General features: G+C 38.2%; 3 protein-coding genes and 1 long non-coding RNA gene across 4 annotated transcripts; 2 read left to right on the forward strand and 2 right to left on the reverse strand.

The window, feature by feature from the left end:
• Nucleotides 1-360: 360 nt before the first annotated feature.
• Nucleotides 361-1,950, forward strand: LOC116618956. Its single transcript, XR_004296432.2, has 2 exons — nt 361-1,444; nt 1,732-1,950. It is a non-coding gene; the product is annotated as an uncharacterized LOC116618956 (long non-coding RNA).
• Nucleotides 1,951-3,221: 1,271 nt separating this feature from the next.
• Nucleotides 3,222-6,399, reverse strand: LOC5513607 (centrosomal protein of 19 kDa). Its single transcript, XM_001633850.3, has 4 exons — nt 6,203-6,399; nt 5,108-5,159; nt 4,631-4,706; nt 3,222-4,274 (listed from the first exon to the last, which is right to left on the reverse strand). Exons 1-4 carry the CDS (start codon nt 6,276-6,278, stop codon nt 3,984-3,986), a joined length of 495 nt encoding a protein of 164 aa, XP_001633900.2. The 5' UTR covers nt 6,279-6,399; the 3' UTR covers nt 3,222-3,983.
• Nucleotides 6,400-6,711: 312 nt separating this feature from the next.
• Nucleotides 6,712-13,232, forward strand: LOC5513621 (solute carrier family 17 member 9). The gene is made up of 10 exons (XM_048724996.1): nt 6,712-7,326; nt 9,402-9,627; nt 9,999-10,098; nt 10,510-10,761; nt 11,395-11,491; nt 11,742-11,829; nt 12,060-12,094; nt 12,297-12,468; nt 12,588-12,617; nt 13,071-13,232. The coding sequence occupies exons 1-10, from the start codon at nt 7,114-7,116 to the stop codon at nt 13,208-13,210; spliced, it is 1,353 nt and encodes a 450-aa protein (XP_048580953.1). The 5' UTR covers nt 6,712-7,113; the 3' UTR covers nt 13,211-13,232.
• A 1,892-nt stretch (nt 13,233-15,124) lies between these two features.
• On the reverse strand, nt 15,125-19,736 carry LOC5513623 (5-hydroxytryptamine receptor 6). The gene is made up of 2 exons (XM_032383198.2): nt 18,905-19,736; nt 15,125-17,496 (listed from the first exon to the last, which is right to left on the reverse strand). The coding sequence occupies exon 2, from the start codon at nt 17,472-17,474 to the stop codon at nt 16,566-16,568; it is 909 nt and encodes a 302-aa protein (XP_032239089.1). The 5' UTR covers nt 17,475-17,496; nt 18,905-19,736; the 3' UTR covers nt 15,125-16,565.
• Between the last annotated feature and the right edge of the window lie 77 nt (nt 19,737-19,813).

Consider the following 19,813-nt stretch of genomic DNA (forward strand, 5'->3'; position numbering starts at 1 on the left):
CAATACGCAATATAATAAGGAAGACAAGAAGCTATTCCGTGACACAGACCGGAACAAGTGTGGCAATAGATATTTAGGACCGACTTGTTTACAAACCTGAAGACAAAGAGTCTCGCCACTGAAATGCTTTTAAGTTGTATAGAAATAACCTTGAATGCAAGGTTTTTTTTTTTCATTCAATTGAAGGAAAAGGATTTCCTGAATTTCTAAATAATGAACAAACAAGCATATAAAAAAAAGCATGAGGATAAAATTATTAAATACGCAATTAATTCCATAAAGAAAATATTTTTTTCATATTTTTAAAAGACAAAATCAAAGACACATTTTTCTCCTCTACCTAGTTAAATAATCCCGGGAATAAGTTTTTGTCGAAAGTGCGAGCTTTTTTTTTAGGAAAACGCGCCTTATAGTTCTTTTGTGCAGACCTATAAGTGTTAGCCTACAGAAGACGTGAGGGTCATATCGAAGTATCTGGACATAGAAAATTACCAGTAGGGGCGTGGCTGTACCCCCTCCCCCGTTTTCTTAACGTCTATGTGTCGTGCACCCGTTATGGCTCTGTCATGAAAAACAGAAAATAGGAAAATCCGCCAAAAGCAGGAAGTTCAAGCTGTTGCTATAGAAACAAAAAAATCCTTGAAAAAAGTCATAAAACACCCAGTGGTCCGAATCATACAGGCAATTTCGGGTCCTACAAGTGAAATGTGTGTTTTAGAAAGTTTTGATTATACTAAATTCAAGGAGTAAGAGTCATTAAAGAATGCCCTTTAAAAAAAAATTGATTCCCATAGACGGCGTTTTGTCTTCTCAGGACTTTGTGTGTTCGAAGGTCCATTGTCAGCGACGCCCCTTTTGTTACCGTTTCTCCCTCCCCTATTTCAGTGGCACAGCTACCCTCGCACAAAAACACAAACCTGCGCATCGCCAAACACTCTCGCATGTTTTCTGAGTGCAGTAAAACTCGCCTAAATACGAAATTTCTCAGAAGGGGCAGCCAGCACTGTTGGTCCAGCAAAGCTGGCGCTATTTGTACACCATGTTGGGAGTTGCTACGAAGTTTCACCCAGCATTTCCTTTGCCTTGTGGTCAACCAAGCGAGGAATGATGACCGATTTTGAAGTTGGCGCGGGGCTTTATAAGGGAGTTACATTATCGGATAATTAAAATTGTCCGAGCAAGCAGCAAGCCACGACACATCAAACAAACAAACAAGCAAGCAAGCAAACAAACAAACAAACAAAAGACACGGCATCAAATGATTTTACTTTTTGGACGTTCGATCTCAGCACATTTCTACAATAGAGCAACGCTTAAGATTAGGCAAAATACCATTTAACAATTCATCGGTGTCATTTCTTCGCGTGAGACAACAAAGATAATTTAAAATTCTAAATACTAGTAAACGGCAGGTACCCAGTCATGCCACAGAAGCAACAAACAGGTAATCTTTACAAAATATTTTCAGGAGGCCTGAAATGCTACAAATGACGCATCAAGCACTAGCTCCTCCGCATGACGACATGAGAGACAACACAAAGATGAGATAAAAACAATCCCAATTTAGGATTTTCTAAACATCGCGAATTTACTTTGTTAAAGAAAATAGATTACTAGCAATTCTTTTATCTAAAAAAATATTTCCTAGTATTTCAATTTACATTGTATGTTTTTGTTGGTTTTCCTTAAACACATTGATTTTTTGTATTTCTCTTTTAATTTCATATTCAGATGTTTCCAAGATTTGAATTACTTCTAGTATGAAGAGGGCATATAAACTGAAAGGTTCAGGTTAGATCTGGTACTTTTGCAACGTTCAAATGCATGATCTTTGGCAATCCTTGAGAGCTAGTCATGAACCAATCTACTTTACGCAGACAAAAGCGACCTAGCGCCACAAGGAGAGACACGCAGAGACTCACAAAGAAATGACATTTTTCAGACAACAAAGAAGATAGAAGCAGACTTTGGGGCAATAAACGCAACAAAGAAAATATATTGGATGAACTTTAAGGACAGTAGTCTTAGGTAAACACAAATGTTCTCATCGATTGGTTTAGACTATAACAGTTTAAGACTTTGATTTTTTGAAAAGGATACCAGACCTTGGCAATTAACCATCTCATTTCTTATATTGAATGAGATTAAGTTTTCGAATATCGTGCTTGGACCTTGACATTATTTCCTCGCTTATGCTTCATTAACAGATTTAGATTTGGATATTTTGACGAGGATATCAAGCAAGGATATCAAATACAAAAGACTAGAAAATAATATGCAATATAATTTGCGATGAAATCAAAGATTTGGTAAATCACCCTGATTCACCAAAATTACAAGACTGGTTTAGTAATCACTTGATATCAAAGGTGATAAATATTCACGCGAACTACCAGCCAACATAGCTGGCACCGCTACGCTCAAATGACCACACGACAAATACTATGCAGGCCCATACCCAGGATTTTTCTTGGGTGGGTGCGAAATCCGAAAAAGTAGACCTAATTTTTCCGGGGAGGGAGGGGGGGGGGGGGGGGGGGAGAGGGAGGGAGGAAGAGGGAGGGAGAGGGAGGGAATAAGTTCTCTGATAAGAATCTGACCACCCCCGAAAGAACAAAAAATGATTTTTTATGCCTTAGCAGTATCTCCATGGGGGACGTTTACTGTCGGGTTTGGCTACGTACCAGAGTGATCTAGCTTACTGTACGCTTTATAGTTTTGTCTACAAATAGCACGTCCATTGGGAACCGAAAGTGGACCTTCGGTCGTTGTGGGGGGATGGAGGGGTGAGTTTGCACCCCCTGGACCCCACCTGGGTACGGGCCTGCTATGTTGGCAAACTAACTCACAACAGCAAGCAACATGGTGTACAAAGAGCGCCAGCAGGTGCTGCGGCACTGCTCCAGCAATGTTGACTGTTTAATGGCCAGCAATGGACACGGTTCTATATACACTTCATGTCTTGCATGGAAAGGAGGTACCAGGTGCATAGCCAGGGGGTGACCCAGGGGGCCCATCCCACCCCCTCCCCCCCTTCTAGCAGCCAAAAATACAGTAAATGTAAGAGACATTATCTAAAATACAGGAGAAAATGGCTTGAAAGGGCCTTTTGGGCCCCCTCCTGTTAAAAATCCTGGCTACGCCGCTGTGTACTAAGTGATGAATATTCTAAGAAGCATTCATTGCACGTAAAAATGTAAAAAATAAACGTACAAGCCATGTTTCAAAGATATAATGTTTTATGAATGTTTTTTTTTCAATCCCATTTTTATGAATATATCAACGGCACATTCAATACAAACTACGAATTTGCTCAAATCTATTTCAAAGTGTAAGATATATATTTCAAAATGACAATGTTTTCAGTAAATTAAGTCAATACACTGATTAAAAAGTAAAAACAACTAGTAAAACACACTTTAAAATATATGCTAAAACACAATGACATGTGCCTTTAAAGTACATATATCTGATGTATTTTCCACACAGGTCTTCTTACTCTAGGGAATTTGTGTGCATTTTCTATTTTACTGATTATATACTTTATCTCTTGTTGCCTTGTGTCATCGTGATCATAAACATTATACACATGCATTGTAACACTATGTAACACAACGCTGTCACAAGCTCACACGTGAATAAGAGCAAGTTTGGACTGAACACAGAGAATACAAGATGTCTCCTTTTCCTATATTTCTAAGGTTCCTTTCCCTAAATTCAGGGTTCCTATACCCAGCTAGAACTTTACAACTGCATTCTATGCCTAAAATATTTTAAAAAGTTACCTTTTAAAGCCACCTACAAATTAATGTTATGATAACATCGTTATCATTTCATGGTGTGGCTCTATTCATTAAAATATTTAAATAGTTTTGAGATTTACCAAATCATTTCCCCTAAAACGTTTTCTACAGGCCATAGACTGCAATTATCATCTATATATACAGTATTTTAAATTGTTCATCCCAAATTCCTCTAATATCTCAAAAGTCTGGGTCAGAGTAGTCGTCTTCTTCATCCCATCCAGACTCTATTTTCCCTGCATCTCCAAAATCAACCTCTTTGTCATATTCAAAGTCTTCATCACCTGGCCTTATCCTGTTCTTTTCAAAGTCAATGTCCATTGCTGCTTTAACTTTATTCAATTCATCATCTCCCAACTTGTTAAGGTTTTTATCTGGGTCAACTTGGGCAGCTGGTTTGTTCTCAGTTGGAGTGGGTTTAGGTTCCAAGCCCTTTATTTTGTCTTGGATGAGTTTCAAAAGTTTTTCAATCTTAGCAAGTACAAAAAAGGTTTTAGAAGGTTGCTTGATTTGCAGAAGCCACACAGAAAGTACACAGGGAGTTGCAAAAGTTTGTTGCTGTGTTCTTTTGTTTGGTAAATCTACAGTAAATGTTATGTAAAGAATGAAATTGAATTCTATTGAATACTGCTTGCAAAGTCTCATTGCAGTTCATATAGCTTTGAGTTATTACAGAATGTCTTTTTCTTATTTTTGCTTCATCCCCTCTGCCCTTTGTGCACACTTCTCAGACCTTCAAGGGATACCAACAAGTATTATCACACACTGTATGATAATATTGTTATTTCTTTTCAATCAACACCTGTCCCATTTTAAATTTGTTTTACCTGTTTTTGTGGTATGCCCTCAATGAACTTGCCATGATGGGAGCTCTTTTTTAGCTCATTAGCAGTGTTTTGTATGCTAAAATAAAAACAACTCAAACATGTGAGACTTAATAAACCATCAATTTTGCATGGTGATTTGTTATAAGGAGTGGAAAGAATGGCTATTCACAAATATTTGGTTAGGGCCTGGCATGTTTGAAAGCATTATTTGCTTGCAAATGTAAAGGAAAATTGATATGTCACCATCATCTAGTTGTTAGTGGGTTACTAATGGTGAACTGAAAGGAGCATGGAATGTAGTAATGTCAATTAGAAATAATATATTTCTTGCATCCATGTTGACTAAATTTATAAAACTATATACAGGTGACCATGGTTGTGTGTTGCAATTCCCTTCAAATGTTCCATCATTTTTTCTACTGCAGTCAGTAATCGCCACACAGACAACAAAGGATGTAAGACACTAGCTTACAATACCTTGAATCTCCATCAAACTTCCGCACTGGAATTGACCTCCTGTGTAGCTTGTCTGAAATTAATAACAAAACAACTAAATGTTAACCCATTGACTCTTGGCTAATTTTGAGATGAATTCACAAAAAAAAAATTAACATAACCCCCCTATTTTGAGTTTTTACAAAGTCAAAGTCAAACACCACTGCACCTAGTCAGCAGTATTCATGCTTTCCAACAGTGCTTTGCAGTCCCATCTCTAACCCCTCATCTGAGTGCTAATGCAAGCATAACTTGATGGTTGCTTGTTTTTTCATCGAAAAATACAGCTATAAGCATATCAGGAGAGTGTCCTAGGACATGGTTAAATCTATTTGGGCATAATTGAGTGCTGTGCATATGGATATTTTTTTTAAAGCAAGGTGGATTCATGGGGATTTTTTTATTGTTTGGCTTTGCCTGGATGAGAAAATCATTTTCTAATAAATCACCACAGCTCTCCAATATGCTGTCTTTTTTAAACCAAATTGATTCCAAAATTGTTTACACTACTATTCTGGCTTTGTTTGACCTGGAAATGACTTTGGGAATTAGGTTGGGGTAAAAAAACTGTTCAGCATTTCATGCTGAATTTTTTCTGTGAATCTCCCAAAAAGCTTTGCAATCTGTAATGGCAGTAAAAAAAATAGCGTCAATTTTCAAAGCTCTGTAGAAAATTCTAAACTCAAACAAACTCAATGCCTTTTCAGAATTTGAAAGCCTTTGGCTAGACTGCTATAAGTGAAAGGTTATAAGAACTTTAATTTCCCTTCATTAGAGCCGACTTTGCAGTCGAGTTGGCAACGGGCCTGCAAACGGCATTTACTGTTGTGGAGAAAGTGAGACCTTCAGCAGGCTTCGGGTGTACAGCGCGTCATTAAATAGAAAACTTAAATGGAAAACTTTATAAAATAACTCTTAATCTATTTCCTTAATAAATATGAGTAAACCTAGGAACTTTCTTATTCGATGTTATGTGGAAATTAGCGTTTAGTTTAACAGTTTAGTTTAGCGTTTAGATCCAAAACAGCAAAACAACAGCAAACGGTCGATGAATGAATTCCGCTTTTCTCCACCTACCCGTCGCTTTGTCCACATAGAATAAAACCAGGGTTGGTGGTTCGTATTTGACGCCGAACTTCTTAGGAGAGTACATCCTAAGCTTACGGGGGTGAAGGAAACTTTTAACAAAACCAAAATTTAGAGCTTCGACTCTTCAAGAGTCAACCATCTTGAATTTCGTGCTCAACTAGCGACCCGACCACTGCCACAGGCAACCCAAGAATACTATCGACGAGGGCACGCTGGAAACCAGAGGCTCCGAGAGTTTTTCAGTCGAAAACAAAATGAACCGATATAGAAAACATGAATATGAAGATCACGTTTGGTAGTTTGGTTGAGTTTGAATGAAATCCGACAAAGATACAGTGATTCTTGGAAGGTCAAAAATAGGACGATTTTTCATAAAATTTTCAGTCAAAATACTCATAAAGTGGGTCTCCAAGAATCGTTATAACTGAAGATAAAGAAAAGTAGTATTCCCACTAATATAATGAGTCTACGCCATTTATTTTGAATGGGTTTCCTGTGTAGGCCTGGATACATAGTTACACGTAGATTGCGAAAGGTGATGCCAAACTCTGCGAAATTTTATCCCACTCCTTCTCACGGCTCTCCTTCTCCTTTATACGGCAAAGCTTTAGCCGATGAACAATACACGGTTTATGATTTCGTCGATACCATAAATTCGTCAGTTCTGGACGGCGATTGTGTTGGGGTTGTTTCTCAAGCAAGGGAAAAAAAAAGCAAGGAAATCCAAGGAAGTTTTTATTGTTGTTGTTGATTACACTTTCCAATTCAGTGGATGTCCCGGATAAATTAAAAGAGGGTTTAACCTCGAATTTCAGTAGCTAATGAGGTAGATGGAAATAAATGCTGCAGAGTAGATATAAAACTTCGTTAAAAGTAATCCTGCGATTTTCAATTTGGGCATGAAGTCGTCAACACGGACATCGATCGAGTTACCCGACGTTGTGTGTTCTTCAACTCCAAAGAAAAGCACTCTTCATTGGCCTCGGAATGAGCGATACAAATGGCTTACCGCTCTTATGCTTTCGGCAGCCCTTGTGGACATCACTAGACTTTCTATGTCTCTGTGTATCGTATCGATTGCCAAAGAATTGGACTGGGATAAGTTAGAATCGGTAAGTTGAGAGTCTCGAGACAAGAAGCAGTGATTACATCGAGATACTTTTCCTTTACATTCATTGATATCCTAGCAAGTTGTCCATCTGAATGAATCATACCGTCTTTGTTGGGGTTTGTTATTGTTGTTATGATCTTTTGTAGCAAAATAGGAAATGATAACAACTTATTACTGTATTAGTTTTGTAAAGTGATACCATTCTCACATACTTTGGTGTCCACACAATTAAGAACATTCAAAAGATAGAGAAAATAGGCTCTTTATGGATATTTTTTTTTTCAGAAAAAAAATAGATGAAATTGTATATACAGAGTGCCAGCCTGTAGTGAGATTTGTTATTATTATTATTATTATTATTATTATTATTATTATTATTATTATTATTATTATTATTATTATCATCATCACCATCACCACCACCAGCACCATCAGCATCATCAGCATCAGCATCAGCATCATCATCAGCATCACCACCACCATCACCATCACCGCCATCATCACCACCATCACCACCACCATCACCACCACCATCACCATCACCACCACCACCATCACCACCACCACCACCATCACAATCACCATCACCATCACCACCACCACCACCACCACCATCACCACCACCATCACCACCACCATTACCACCACCATCACCACCACCACCACCATCACCACCACCACCACCACTACCACCATCACCACCACCATCACCACCACCATCACCACCACCATCACCACCATCATCACCACCATCATCACCACCATCATCACCACCACCATCACCACCACCATCACCACCACCATCACCATCACCACCACCATCACCACCACCACCACCACCACCATCACCACCACCATCACCACCACCATCACCATCACCACCATCATCACCACCACCACCACCACCATCACCACCGCCATCACCACCACCATCACCACCACCACCACCACCATCATCATCATTATTATTCATTATATATGAAGTGGCCACAGTATGTGTATGGTTCTGTATCCCAACTTCAATAAAGCATTAAAAGTTTTAAATATGGGCTCATTCTGAAAATTTTCGAGGTCATGCATGAAATTGAATTTGATTCTCTTTTCAAGTTATTGGTGCAAAATTGTTGAATTTTATACTTTACCAGACGAATAGTCTACTAGCAAAAGCAGCAAATATGTTTCACCCAAGAGAGGTTTTCTAAGTGTCGCGGATTCAGCCTCTAGATAATGTACTGAGGAATAACACAAGCCCATATTTAAAACCTTTAATGCTTGAATCGCTTGATACTCCTGAGCATATCTATGGCAATAAGAATTCTTAGTTGCATTTTAATTCAAAGAAAAAAGCAAAAAACTAAAACTTCTGTACTAATAGAAAATTGAAATAGGGATACAGATCCGTTCGAATAGCCCATGCATATTTTATTTAGCTCTTATGCCTAGTGCACACTAGCGACATATCGACATAACGACATGGGCGCTCACTTTTATCTTCGACATAACGACATGGACATAACGACATAAGAGAAAAAACATGGTTTTTTTTCATTATGTCATTATGTTCATGTCGTTATGTCGGGCTAATCATAGAGCGCGCTCCCATGTTGTTATGTTGCTATTGTGCACTAGGCATTACTGATCAGTTTTGCAAAGGAACCTGTATGGCAACTCATGGACATAAACACTTTTATAATGTTTTTTTGGCTCAAGAGTGAAGTTCTTGTACCTTAAATCAATGGTAAAGGTCACAGATCCCTGTACAGCCAAAGCAAACAAGGACATCCCCACTAGTTGATCAGTGGGCAGTACAGGGATGTTTTGCCAGCAAATTTTCAAATAAAATGTGGATAGCTCCATATCTTTATTTATTTGTATAAATTTGATTTTCTAGTCTTTATTCATCCTAATTGTGTAAGGTACCAAAAATGTAGAAATGTGAAAGTACCTCATGTGTAAACTATGTGCTTTTGTAATTCAGATAAACCACTAACATACACAAAATGCATATGTAGGTTATCTTAAAATTCCAACATTAACAACCAAAACATTTATGTTGTTTTTTTGTGTGTGTTACAGGGACTGGTGTTATCTTCATTCTTTTGGGGATACTTTGTCACCCAGTTACCTGGAGGATTTTTGAGTGACTTGTATGGCGGGGAAATAGTCTTAGCCTGGGCAGTGCTTGGATTTGCTGTCAGCATGATTGGAATCCCTTTAGCAGTCAACTCAACTCCATTACTTTATTACTCCCCACCTGTTTTATTGGTGGTGGTTCTTAGAGTCTGCTTAGGATTTTCCCAGGGTGAGTTTCATTAGGGACCAAATAATTTAATTTCTAATGGGTCAATAACAAAAATTACCCTGAAAAATTCATGCATGCCAAAATCTCTATATGAAATGTATGAATTAGGGAGTGTTACTTAGATTCCCTGAGGGGGGATGAAAGATATTGGGGGAAGGGGGGAGGGGCTCCTAAATTTTCTTAACCGTTTAAAGGGGGGTCTCCTAAATATAAGGCCCTCTGACTGAGCAATGTTTTTTTATGGTCTATATAAGCAGATAATTTTGGATTGATGTGAAAAGTGGAATTAAAGTTACTGTACCCATTTTATAGATGTTATTTGTGTTTATTATATCTAAAATAAATAGCATAAATCTATTATTCTATTGTAGGAGTTTTTTTTCCGTCAATTGGGAGCCTGCTAGGGAAGTACCTACCGCTTAGTGAGAGCAGTTTTGGTTTGTCACTGGTATGTGCTGGTGGACCTATAGGGTATGTCCCACACCTGTCCATGTTAATATTGTCATTTTTATGTTAATATCCAATTGAATTTATTTTATGTATTTAAAGGTTGTTTTTAGATATTTTTTTGCATGACACAGCTCACGTGCCCAAAGTTTTTTTCTACTGCATATGTAGAAGCATAGTGGTAGAAACCCTAAACAAAATGTTTCTTGGTTATTCCTTTTTTTCTCCATCAAAGGGTTAATGCTCAAAACATAAGGGAAACTACTATGTTGCATGTAAAACATATACCATTTCAACCTTGTTTTGATGTATTTGATGTATTTCCACATGCTGTTTATAACCAGGACATGGTTATTTAACTGAAGACATCACTAGATACTGTAATCCAAGCTGTTTCATCCATCCAGAATAAACATTGATTTTTTCCCCGAACAGGTCCCTCTTAGCTGGCAGTATTGGTTCTGTCATGGTGACCTATCTTGGCTGGAGATGGGTCTTCGTGAGCTTTGGGTGTCTAGCTATCTTGTGGGTCCTAATTTGGCGACAGTTTTTCCTGCACAAAAAGGCTTCTGGTGTAGATCGGCTCTGTTTAGAGAAGAAATTTGAAAGTATAGAGAAGAGAACTTCAAAGAGAGCTTCGGATACTATAGTGCCATGGGGGAAGCTTATTAGACAGCCAGGGATCTGGTAAGTTTGGATATTTTTAATTTGCAGACAAGGTGTTGGTTCAAGGATGTAAGATAAAATGTGATAAAGGAAGCAGTGACATGATTTCCATGAATGTAATGTTTTACAATTCGATATTTCAGTTCTTTTAAAATATAAATATATAGTACATATAATTATACAAGAATCCTGTTTCTTAGTCAAGACATTTTAATGAGAGAGACACCTAATATCGATATATTAGATAATATATGTGGCTCTCGGAGAATTATTAAATTATTACAAACATATATAATGATAATATAATGATAAGACATAATATTACATAAGGTTTTACAATAGTGTTAAATGAAACAATTTTCAGTAGGAACAGTATTTACAAGTTTAGTTATAAAGAATTTAGTGCAGAACTTTTAAAGGTAGTAAGAAATTTCCTTTCACTAACAATCAATGGAAGGGGGTTCCAATCATTGGCCCAACCAGAGGCGTAAGTCTGTTGGCTGAGAGTATGAATAAAACTTTCACCCCAAAGGAATTAATATAAACTCCCCCCCCCCCCCTCTTCCCCTAACTGAATCAATATATAGACTAAAGACACAGACCATAATGTAATTGTCTTCCATAGTTTTTATTATGTTCTTTTGTTGATTCCAGGGCTATAATGGTGGTCCACTTTTGTCACAATTGCATGTATCTGAACTTATCGTCATGGTTACCTACCTATTTCCATGAGAGCTTCCCAGATGCACAGGTCAGGTTTTATTTAAGGCACTTCATATTCTAAGATTTATGGAAAAGGTGGATGTTTTGTTAAGGCTTAGTACTGTATGTGTAAAAAAAAGTTTTCAGAAAACTTCCCAAAATAAGGTGTATATTCTTCATAGTTGAGTTGGGTGAGCAGGAATTTGTCAATTATGCTGTAGCTAAAAGAATTCATTTTTGTAGTAACTTCAGTCATTCCTTTTAAACTAAGTTTTAATATTTTTTTTTTATACTTTCAGAACTGGATTTTTAATGTGATACCATATCTTGGTAATCTCTTCGGCAAGGTCATAGGAGGCCATTTGGCAGACACCTTAATAAGAGCAGGTAATGTGTAAACAAGAGTTTCCATGCCATTGTAGAATTATCACATTGATGTGGTTCTTTTATGATGGTAGTAGAAGTCAGACCCTGAATCTGACTCATGAATAACTCAGACTTGAGGAAACATGCAAGGACGAGGGCTTAGTATTGTTGCTCAAATTTAAAAAAATATTTTTACTTCACTTGTTACTGTATGTACTGTTTTTGGCACTAATGTCTGTATTTTATTCCAGATTTTTCTCTTACATTCGTAAGGAAGTTGTTCGAGGTAGGTAACAAAATGGAGGGATTTGTTTTTGATAAATTACTAGTAATACTGTATCTTTTTTTTAGTTGTTTGGAAAATGGTGAAACAAACTATGAAAACCATATGAAACTTTTTCATCTTACTTTTTGCATAAGCAAAACTACAAACTCTATCTTTGTTAACCTTTGCTGCACATTATATAATTTATTGGTTATCATTTCAGACTCTAGGTACGGGCGGTGCAGCCTTTGCGTTGCTTCTAGCTATGTACGTCAACGAGTTCTGGCAGGCTCTATTCTGTATGACACTGGCATTCAGTATGGCGGGCATGTCAACCAGCGGATCGATTTGCAATATTCAGGACTTGTCTCCAACCTTTGCTGGATCCATAGCAGGTACAGACAATTTGGAAAATTAATTTGAAATGATATACAGTACTATTGCATTCACAAAATTACCTCTGAAAGTTTTCTCTAGATGCCTCCTGCTAAATGTTGTTGTTTTTCTTTTACAGGGCTTGTGTACACAGTCACTTCAGTGCCTGGTGAGTACTGTTAAATACAAATTTTGTAGGTGTAGCATTTGTTTGGCTTCTTTAATATGCCATAGTAAATTTACTAGGCAACATGTTAGTTACTTAGCTTATTGTGTACTTATGTGTTAAATTTCCTCATCCCGATTAATGCTCAATTTATTCAATGATCAATGTGTTCAATACCCAAGGTGTTAATTCATAAATGTGTTAAATGCTCAATGTGTCCAATAATGGTCTTTGCTAAATGTATTCCACACTAAATGTGTTTGATGCTCAACTTGTACAATGTTTTTTATTGTATTATATCATCATTATAGTAATTTATTTGCCACTCACAATCTACAGGGTTTTGTCATGTTCATAGTTCATAGAGAGTAACGCATTTATCATAACTGTAAGACGTCTAACTGCTACCCCAGGCGTTTTTAACCTTATCTTTGTACTCTCTCTCCCCCCCCCTAGGGATACTTGGTGTTTATCTCACGGGGTACATTCTCCATGCTACTGGTAGCTGGCAAGTTGTATTTCAAATCACTGCTGTAATATGCTCCGTTGGAAGCCTTTTCTATATCATGTTCGGTACAACCAAACGAATAGCTTAGTCAATTAGAATTATTTATTAAATACAAAACAGATAAAACATAGCTCATGTTAAAGGGAAGTTTGGCATGCACGCTACAAAGGAAGTTATTTTAGTTAAACATACATTTATTATTATTATTATTATTATTATTATTATTATTATTATTATTATTATTATTATTATTATTATTATTATTATTATTAAGGTATACGAGATGAAATAAAATACACTTTCGATATTTTGTTCTGTGCTTGTGTCTTTACTGATGCAATATGGCATTCGGTGATTTAGGGAGCCATGTGACGTGAACAAGTGACAAAAGTTAACAACCTACTAACCCACCCAAGTGACATAGCTAACATATCAAAGTGAAGTAATTAGCCCACACAAGTGACGTGAGATAGCCCACTCAAGTGACGTAAACTAACCCAACCAAGTGACTTAAGCTAATCCACCCAAGTGACGTAAATTAACCCAACCAAGTGACGTAAGCTTATCCACCCAAGTGACGTACACTAACCCACCCAAGTGACGTAAACTAACCCACCCAAGTGACGTAAACTAACTCAACCAAGTGACGTAAGTTAAACCCAACCAATGGACGTAAATTAACCCAACCAAGTGACGTACGTTAACCCACCCAAGTGACGTAAACTAGCCAAACCAAGTGACGTAAGCTAATCCACCCAAGTGACGAAAACTAATCCACCCAAGTGACGTAAGGTAACCCACCCAAGTGACGTACGTTAACCCATTCAAGTGACATAAGCTAACCCAACCAAGTGACGTAAGCTAATCCACCCAAGTGACGTAAACTAGCCCACCCAAATGACGTAAGGTAACCCACCCAAGTGACGTAAACTAACCCAACCAAATGACGTAAGCTAACCCACCCAAGTGACGTAAGCTAATCCACCCAAGTGACGAAAACTAATCCACCCAAGTGACGTAAGCTAACCCACCCAAGTGACTTAAGCTAACCCACCCAAGTGACGTAAACTAACCCAAAGAAGTGACGTAAGCTAACCCACCCAAGTGACGTAAACTAACCCACCCAAGTGACGTAAACTAACTCAACCAAGTGACGTAAGCTAACCCACCCAAGTGACGTAAACTAACCCAACCAAGTGACGTAAGCTAACCCAATAAAATGACGTAAACTAACCCACCCAAGTGACGTAAACTAACTCAACCAAGTGACGTAAGCTTACCCAACCAAGTGACGTAAACTAACCCAACCAAGTGACGTAAGCTAACCCAACCAAGTGACGTAAGCTAACCCACCCAAGTGACGTTAACTAACCCAACTAAGTGACGTAAACTAACTCAACCAAGTGACGTAAGCTAACCCACCCAAGTGACGTAAACTAACCCAACCAAGTGACGTAAGCTAACCCAATAAAATGACGTAAACTAACCCACCCAAGTGACGTAAACTAACTCAACCAAGTGACGTAAGCTTACCCAACCAAGTGACGTAAACTAACCCAACCAAGTGACGTAAGCTAACCCAACCAAGTGACGTAAGCTAACCCACCCAAGTGACGTTAACTAACCCAACTAAGTGACGTAAGCTAGCCCAACCAAGTGACGTAAACTAACCCAACCAAGTGACGTAAGCTAACCCACCCAAGTGACATGAACTAACCCAACCAAGTGACGTAAGCTAGCCCAACCAAGTGACGGGAGGAGATTAAACAAAATAACTATACTCTTCTGCGATGGCAGAAAAGTATAGCTGAACCTGAGGACGAAAGAGGTGCATGGAGGGAAGGGCATCCCTGAACTGGCGCGGGGTCCACTAAAACAGCTTGGGGAGAGGAATGTGCGTCAAGAGAACAAACAATGGCAGCAGAGTACAGCTGAGCTCGCGGACGAGAGACGTGAGTGGGGCGAGCTGGTGTGGAACAGTTAGAAAGGAAAAACTAAGACACAGACAGAAATTCGCTTTACTCGGATAATCTATACAATAGCACGAGATTTTAAACCAATAACATTGTAAGATAGCGGCATATAACTATATTTCTATTTTCCAAAGATTTAGAGATTTTTTGTCAATAAAAATTCCTTATATAATTCGCTACAAAATAAAATTTGAAACTTCGTAATTATAACTTAAACTCGGTGTATTTCGAGATTTAATCATTTAACCTTAAAACTATTGTTGAATTATAAAATATTCGCAACATGAGCATTTTAGCATGTTTTCCATGATTGGTGGTTTTTTCAGTTTTGCCCTTTCCGCGGGAAAGTAGTGCATGACACCCGATTTCCGTAGTGGTCTAGTAAGTGGCTAGAGCATTGGACTACAAGCGCAAAGGTACCTGGTTCGAGTCTCAGTGGATGCCTTTTTTTTTTTTTTTTTTTTTCTTAAAAGACTACCAAGAACAATACTATACATATTATCTCCTGATAGCAAAACTAAATTGAGGCTAACTATCTTGTCTCCCATTACAGACGTGTTATCTGTAAATAACAATGTGAATTTACTATACTATATATATCCTGTATCCTTTATAACAATGTCTACATTTTGCTATGATGTATTTTTGCAATCTAATAAACTGTCTATTCGCTTTCTAATATGTACAAAGTGAAATGAATTTGGTTTATCCTGTATGTGCGTCAGGCCCTTTTATCGTTCCCTGTGAAGTATATACCTAGAAGCAATAAAAAGAGGGCCTGATACAAATATGGGCGGATATCATTAGAAGTAGTTGTCAAATTCTAGGATAGACCAGGAGCTGTGAGAGCGAAGAATTCTTGGGGTTGTTTGCGGTACTTCCCGCGAGTTGATCGAGTGAGCTTATCTATCAAATTTGTGTTCAAGCAGAAGTTTGTCTATTTAGACAAAAAAACCCTGTTTAGTAAATTGGTAATGTGAATATATGTAGTAATTTATTGATGTGTGGATCTGCAGTCATATACGTAAACTGTAAATCTCTTGCGCCGTAAACTATTTTGCGTTTTCCTCTACAGTTTCTTTAAACATTCAAATTGACATAAAGTTCGATGTTCGTCGTTACTTAAATTATTACCCTTGCATATAACACCACTGTAATTTTGTTTAACATAAATACTGTTTATAAGTTGATTTGGGCATTTGATTGTGCTACCACGTGAGTCACAATTGACAATTGACAGCCGATGTCTTTTGACAGCGGCCTGAAAAGGGGCGGCAGGCATCGCGTCTAGTGTTTGTGTCAGGCGTAGTTTTATTTTCCTCTCCGGCTTTTGAAAGATAAAATCGCCTGATACTCGGGCTATCCATCCTTACCCAGAACAGATTTTGCGTTTCGTCTTCTAGCAGCTGTTGCCGGACCTTCCGTAAAACCTTTTTCTGAGTTTACCAGTTAACGCATCTCTGTAGGCGGCTACATCGGTACCTGTGTCGTGTCAGCGTCATCTCTTTTACGCATGCGCGCTAGAGGTATCTCTTCTACTCGTCTTGACTCGTCACCTCGTGCGGCGCAACCAACCAAGCTTTTGACAGTCTTCTTAAACTCTGGCATTTGAAACGAGTATATGATCGGGTTAACCAGCGAGTTGGTGTAATGCAGAAACTTGCATGCAAACAGCAACTGGTGAGGCAGAGACTTGATGAGGCAAAAGTCACAGAAGAAATTCACGATGTTTAGCAAGTGAAATGGTAGCCACGTGACCACAAACAGAGCGGTGATGGTGAACAACATGTAGACGAAGCGACGCTCGTTACGCTGCGCGCATTGATTCTGCCGGTAGTGCTTTCTCACACGAAGGAAGATACCTACGTAAGCCATACACATGGCGAGAAGACAAAAACTTAGAGCAGACATCATCACGTAAAAGAAATGCGTATACGAAATGATGTGGTATCGGTACAGAATATGCAAGGTGGTGATAATCCCGGACAAGCACCAAACGCCAGCCACCACCCCGAGGTACGTGCGCGGGGCGTTGTTTGCTCTGTAATGCAAGGGGAACCAGAAAGAGTACAGACGTTCTATGGAGATGGTCGTTAGTGTGAAGACCGACGCGGAACCCGACGCGATATCCACCGCCGTAAACACGCTTTGGTACTCCTTGCTAACCACGTGGTAATGCAGCAGCGCTATGTACATTGGGATCGTTATGATGCCAATTAGCATATCCGCCACGGCGAGGCTGACGAGGAAGTAGCTTGCGCGCATGCGCATTAGTTTCTTGCTGGTGAAGAAGGCAGCGATGGCGAGGGAGTTACCGCTGACAATGATGATCGCTGCGCACGAGTACGCGATGCTCCACAGGACGACACCACTGGACATGACGGCGGGCGGAGGGCGGGACCTGTGACGCAACATGGCACGGTCAAAAACGTGACACTCATTATATTTTACTCAACTCGATGATGGCTCCCTGTGCATATGATAACCACAGGGAGCCAATAACATCGGTCTTGATAATGATTCTCAATAGATTCTTTTCTATGTGTTTTTATGTGCACTTTTGAATAGGAGAGGACACGGTAGCAGTTTTACAGTAATACCGTGAGAATGTGCTAACCAAGATTAAAAGCTTTTCCTAAGAGCGATTAAGTCTATTCGTGATCTTTGTGTATGTCACAACGTTATTGTTTTTCGCATTTGGAAACAGCGAAGACAAAATAGTCTTAGCAATCCATTATTCTTCCCTCTTTTTCCTGATGCTGCTTGGTGTTGATTTTACCCCGGGTATAGCCCTGAAGCCACTCTTAAGAAAATTCCCTTAAAATGGCGTAACTTCCCTTAAGTGCTTTACTGGCATAAAAAAAAAAAAACAGTAATTCAACCATATTCAGATAATACAATTTCAAAATACTGTAAACCCCGGCAGAATCACAGTTACCCGAAAGAGTCTCCAATAAAAACTCACAAAAAAATATGTGAAATAGATCTCTTGAGGATTGAAACCAGGCAACTCCTAAAACTTCTAGTCACTTAGAAAAATAATTATGTTTCGATTTCTATTCAGATACTCGGTCGGCATTCAGGAAAGAGACTCCTTGTCTCGTTAGTGATGAAACTATGAAAGATTTCTGCCATTAGCACCGTTATAACCGCAATCTAGGAGAGTGTTTTAGACGAATGTTTATTGCTCAAGCCAGCCTATTGTCTGGGGTTGTTGATGTAGAATACTACTAGTTGTACTACAACAAGCAAATATTGTGTCAATATGAACCTTCGTTAAAATCCCAAATTGAGAAATTTATTTAATATAGATAAAGATATTTTAAGAAGAAATTAAGGTTTGTATATGTATATTTACAGGTATATTTCGACCAAGTTCCTTAATACCTACCTGTCCAACGTTTTAATTTTATTATTATTTTTTTTTACTCAACACATGAACTACATTTTGTCAATTTTTAATGTATGTGTTGTACTGATCTGAGAAAGCCATTAGCTGTATTTTCCCGCATACTGGAAAGCATTGTTTGCATGCACCCTTCTTTAAGCTAGCTTTTACCTCGCGTTGATACTTAACTAGCAGCTGGCGCTGAAAAATGAAAATCTTCAAGCAGCTCTTAATGTTTTATTGCACTTTTTTCCCATAAGGACATAAGCTATGAGACCTTCTAAGCCAATACTGTCATCATAAATATGTTTACTGCAAGAGTTAATAGCGTCCAGACTAAGTAGCGCTCGCAATAGTTTGTGCGTTTAAGAAAACATCTTTTTCTTTAGAAGCAAATATGTGTTTCATGGAAGCAACTCACCTTGCACAAGATTCGCTTTTAACTTTCAGACATACAATTCAATTTGAAAAAGAGTAAATGTTGAATTTGTTTGCACTTCCCTTGAAAAAGAAACACGTAATGATAATACGCTCAGCGGAGGCTGAAATATCAGAACCGCTTGAAGCGATTCAACTTTTCTAGCAATCACGATCAGGGCTTGTATTCCGTAGGAGATCGGAGATTACCCCTACCCCCTGCCGTTCTGTAAATTGCCTTAATCAAAACTAATTACCATTTCAATTCCCCAATTTTGCGTTTACAAAGTTTGTTATCAAAACTATGTTTGAAGTTCAGCGAAAAGTCAATTGAAGCAACCTAGTGTAGTATAAATGTTGTTATCAAGAAGATGGAATGTTTTATTAGAATCAATAAACATTGTATTCTATGGTGGAAAATAATTTGGCATGTATAATACAACAATTAACGCTTTCAGACAACGGACTTTGCCAACAACGAAACACATTAACTAAATTTTGATCTCCTTACTACAAACGAACAGATTTCGACTTTGCGAATTCTTTTTTTTTTTTTTTTTGGTTTTAACGGGGAGCCATCCTCCCAGACCACGTGCCTTTTTCCATTTTAAAAAAGAATTAAAGAATTCGTGACCTATTTTAACCCCAATACTTTCCATCCAAGGATTTGCTATACAAAAAGAACACTACAACACGAGATAAGACAAAATTTTCTAGAAAAAAACCTGTTTTTTTTAAATTCACAAAAATGCATGATTAGGTAAGTCTATCAACCTGCTAATGATTTTTTGCTAGACTAAGATTAAAGAAAGCCGATTTTTCTAATGGTCGATTTGAAGGGAAATTTTTCTTCTAAATGACTCTTTTGTGTTTCCTTATCGGTCAAATGAGAAGGACATAAATAGAAATCCAG

This window comes from Nematostella vectensis, chromosome 3 (assembly GCF_932526225.1).
Source record: "Nematostella vectensis chromosome 3, jaNemVect1.1, whole genome shotgun sequence".
Taxonomy (NCBI): Eukaryota; Metazoa; Cnidaria; class Anthozoa; order Actiniaria; family Edwardsiidae; genus Nematostella; species Nematostella vectensis.

Excerpts from the sequence above, each read along its gene's own strand:
- LOC5513623 (XM_032383198.2), bottom strand. The coding sequence starts at position 17,474 with ATGTCCAGTGGTGTCGTCCTGTGGAGCATCGCGTACTCGTGCGCAGCG.
- LOC5513607 (XM_001633850.3), bottom strand. The coding sequence starts at position 6,278 with ATGTACTCTCCTAAGAAGTTCGGCGTCAAATACGAACCACCAACCCTG. Across the intron at positions 4,707-5,107 it reads AAGTTTGATGGAGATTCAAG|CATACAAAACACTGCTAATG; the intron begins GTATTGTAAGCT and ends TTTTTATTTTAG. Across the intron at positions 4,275-4,630 it reads AGGGCATACCACAAAAACAG|ATTGAAAAACTTTTGAAACT; the intron begins GTAAAACAAATT and ends GTACTTGCTAAG.
- LOC5513621 (XM_048724996.1), top strand. The coding sequence starts at position 7,114 with ATGAAGTCGTCAACACGGACATCGATCGAGTTACCCGACGTTGTGTGT. Across the intron at positions 10,099-10,509 it reads TGTGCTGGTGGACCTATAGG|GTCCCTCTTAGCTGGCAGTA; the intron begins GTATGTCCCACA and ends TTCCCCGAACAG. Across the intron at positions 12,618-13,070 it reads CACAGTCACTTCAGTGCCTG|GGATACTTGGTGTTTATCTC; the intron begins GTGAGTACTGTT and ends CCCCCCCCCTAG.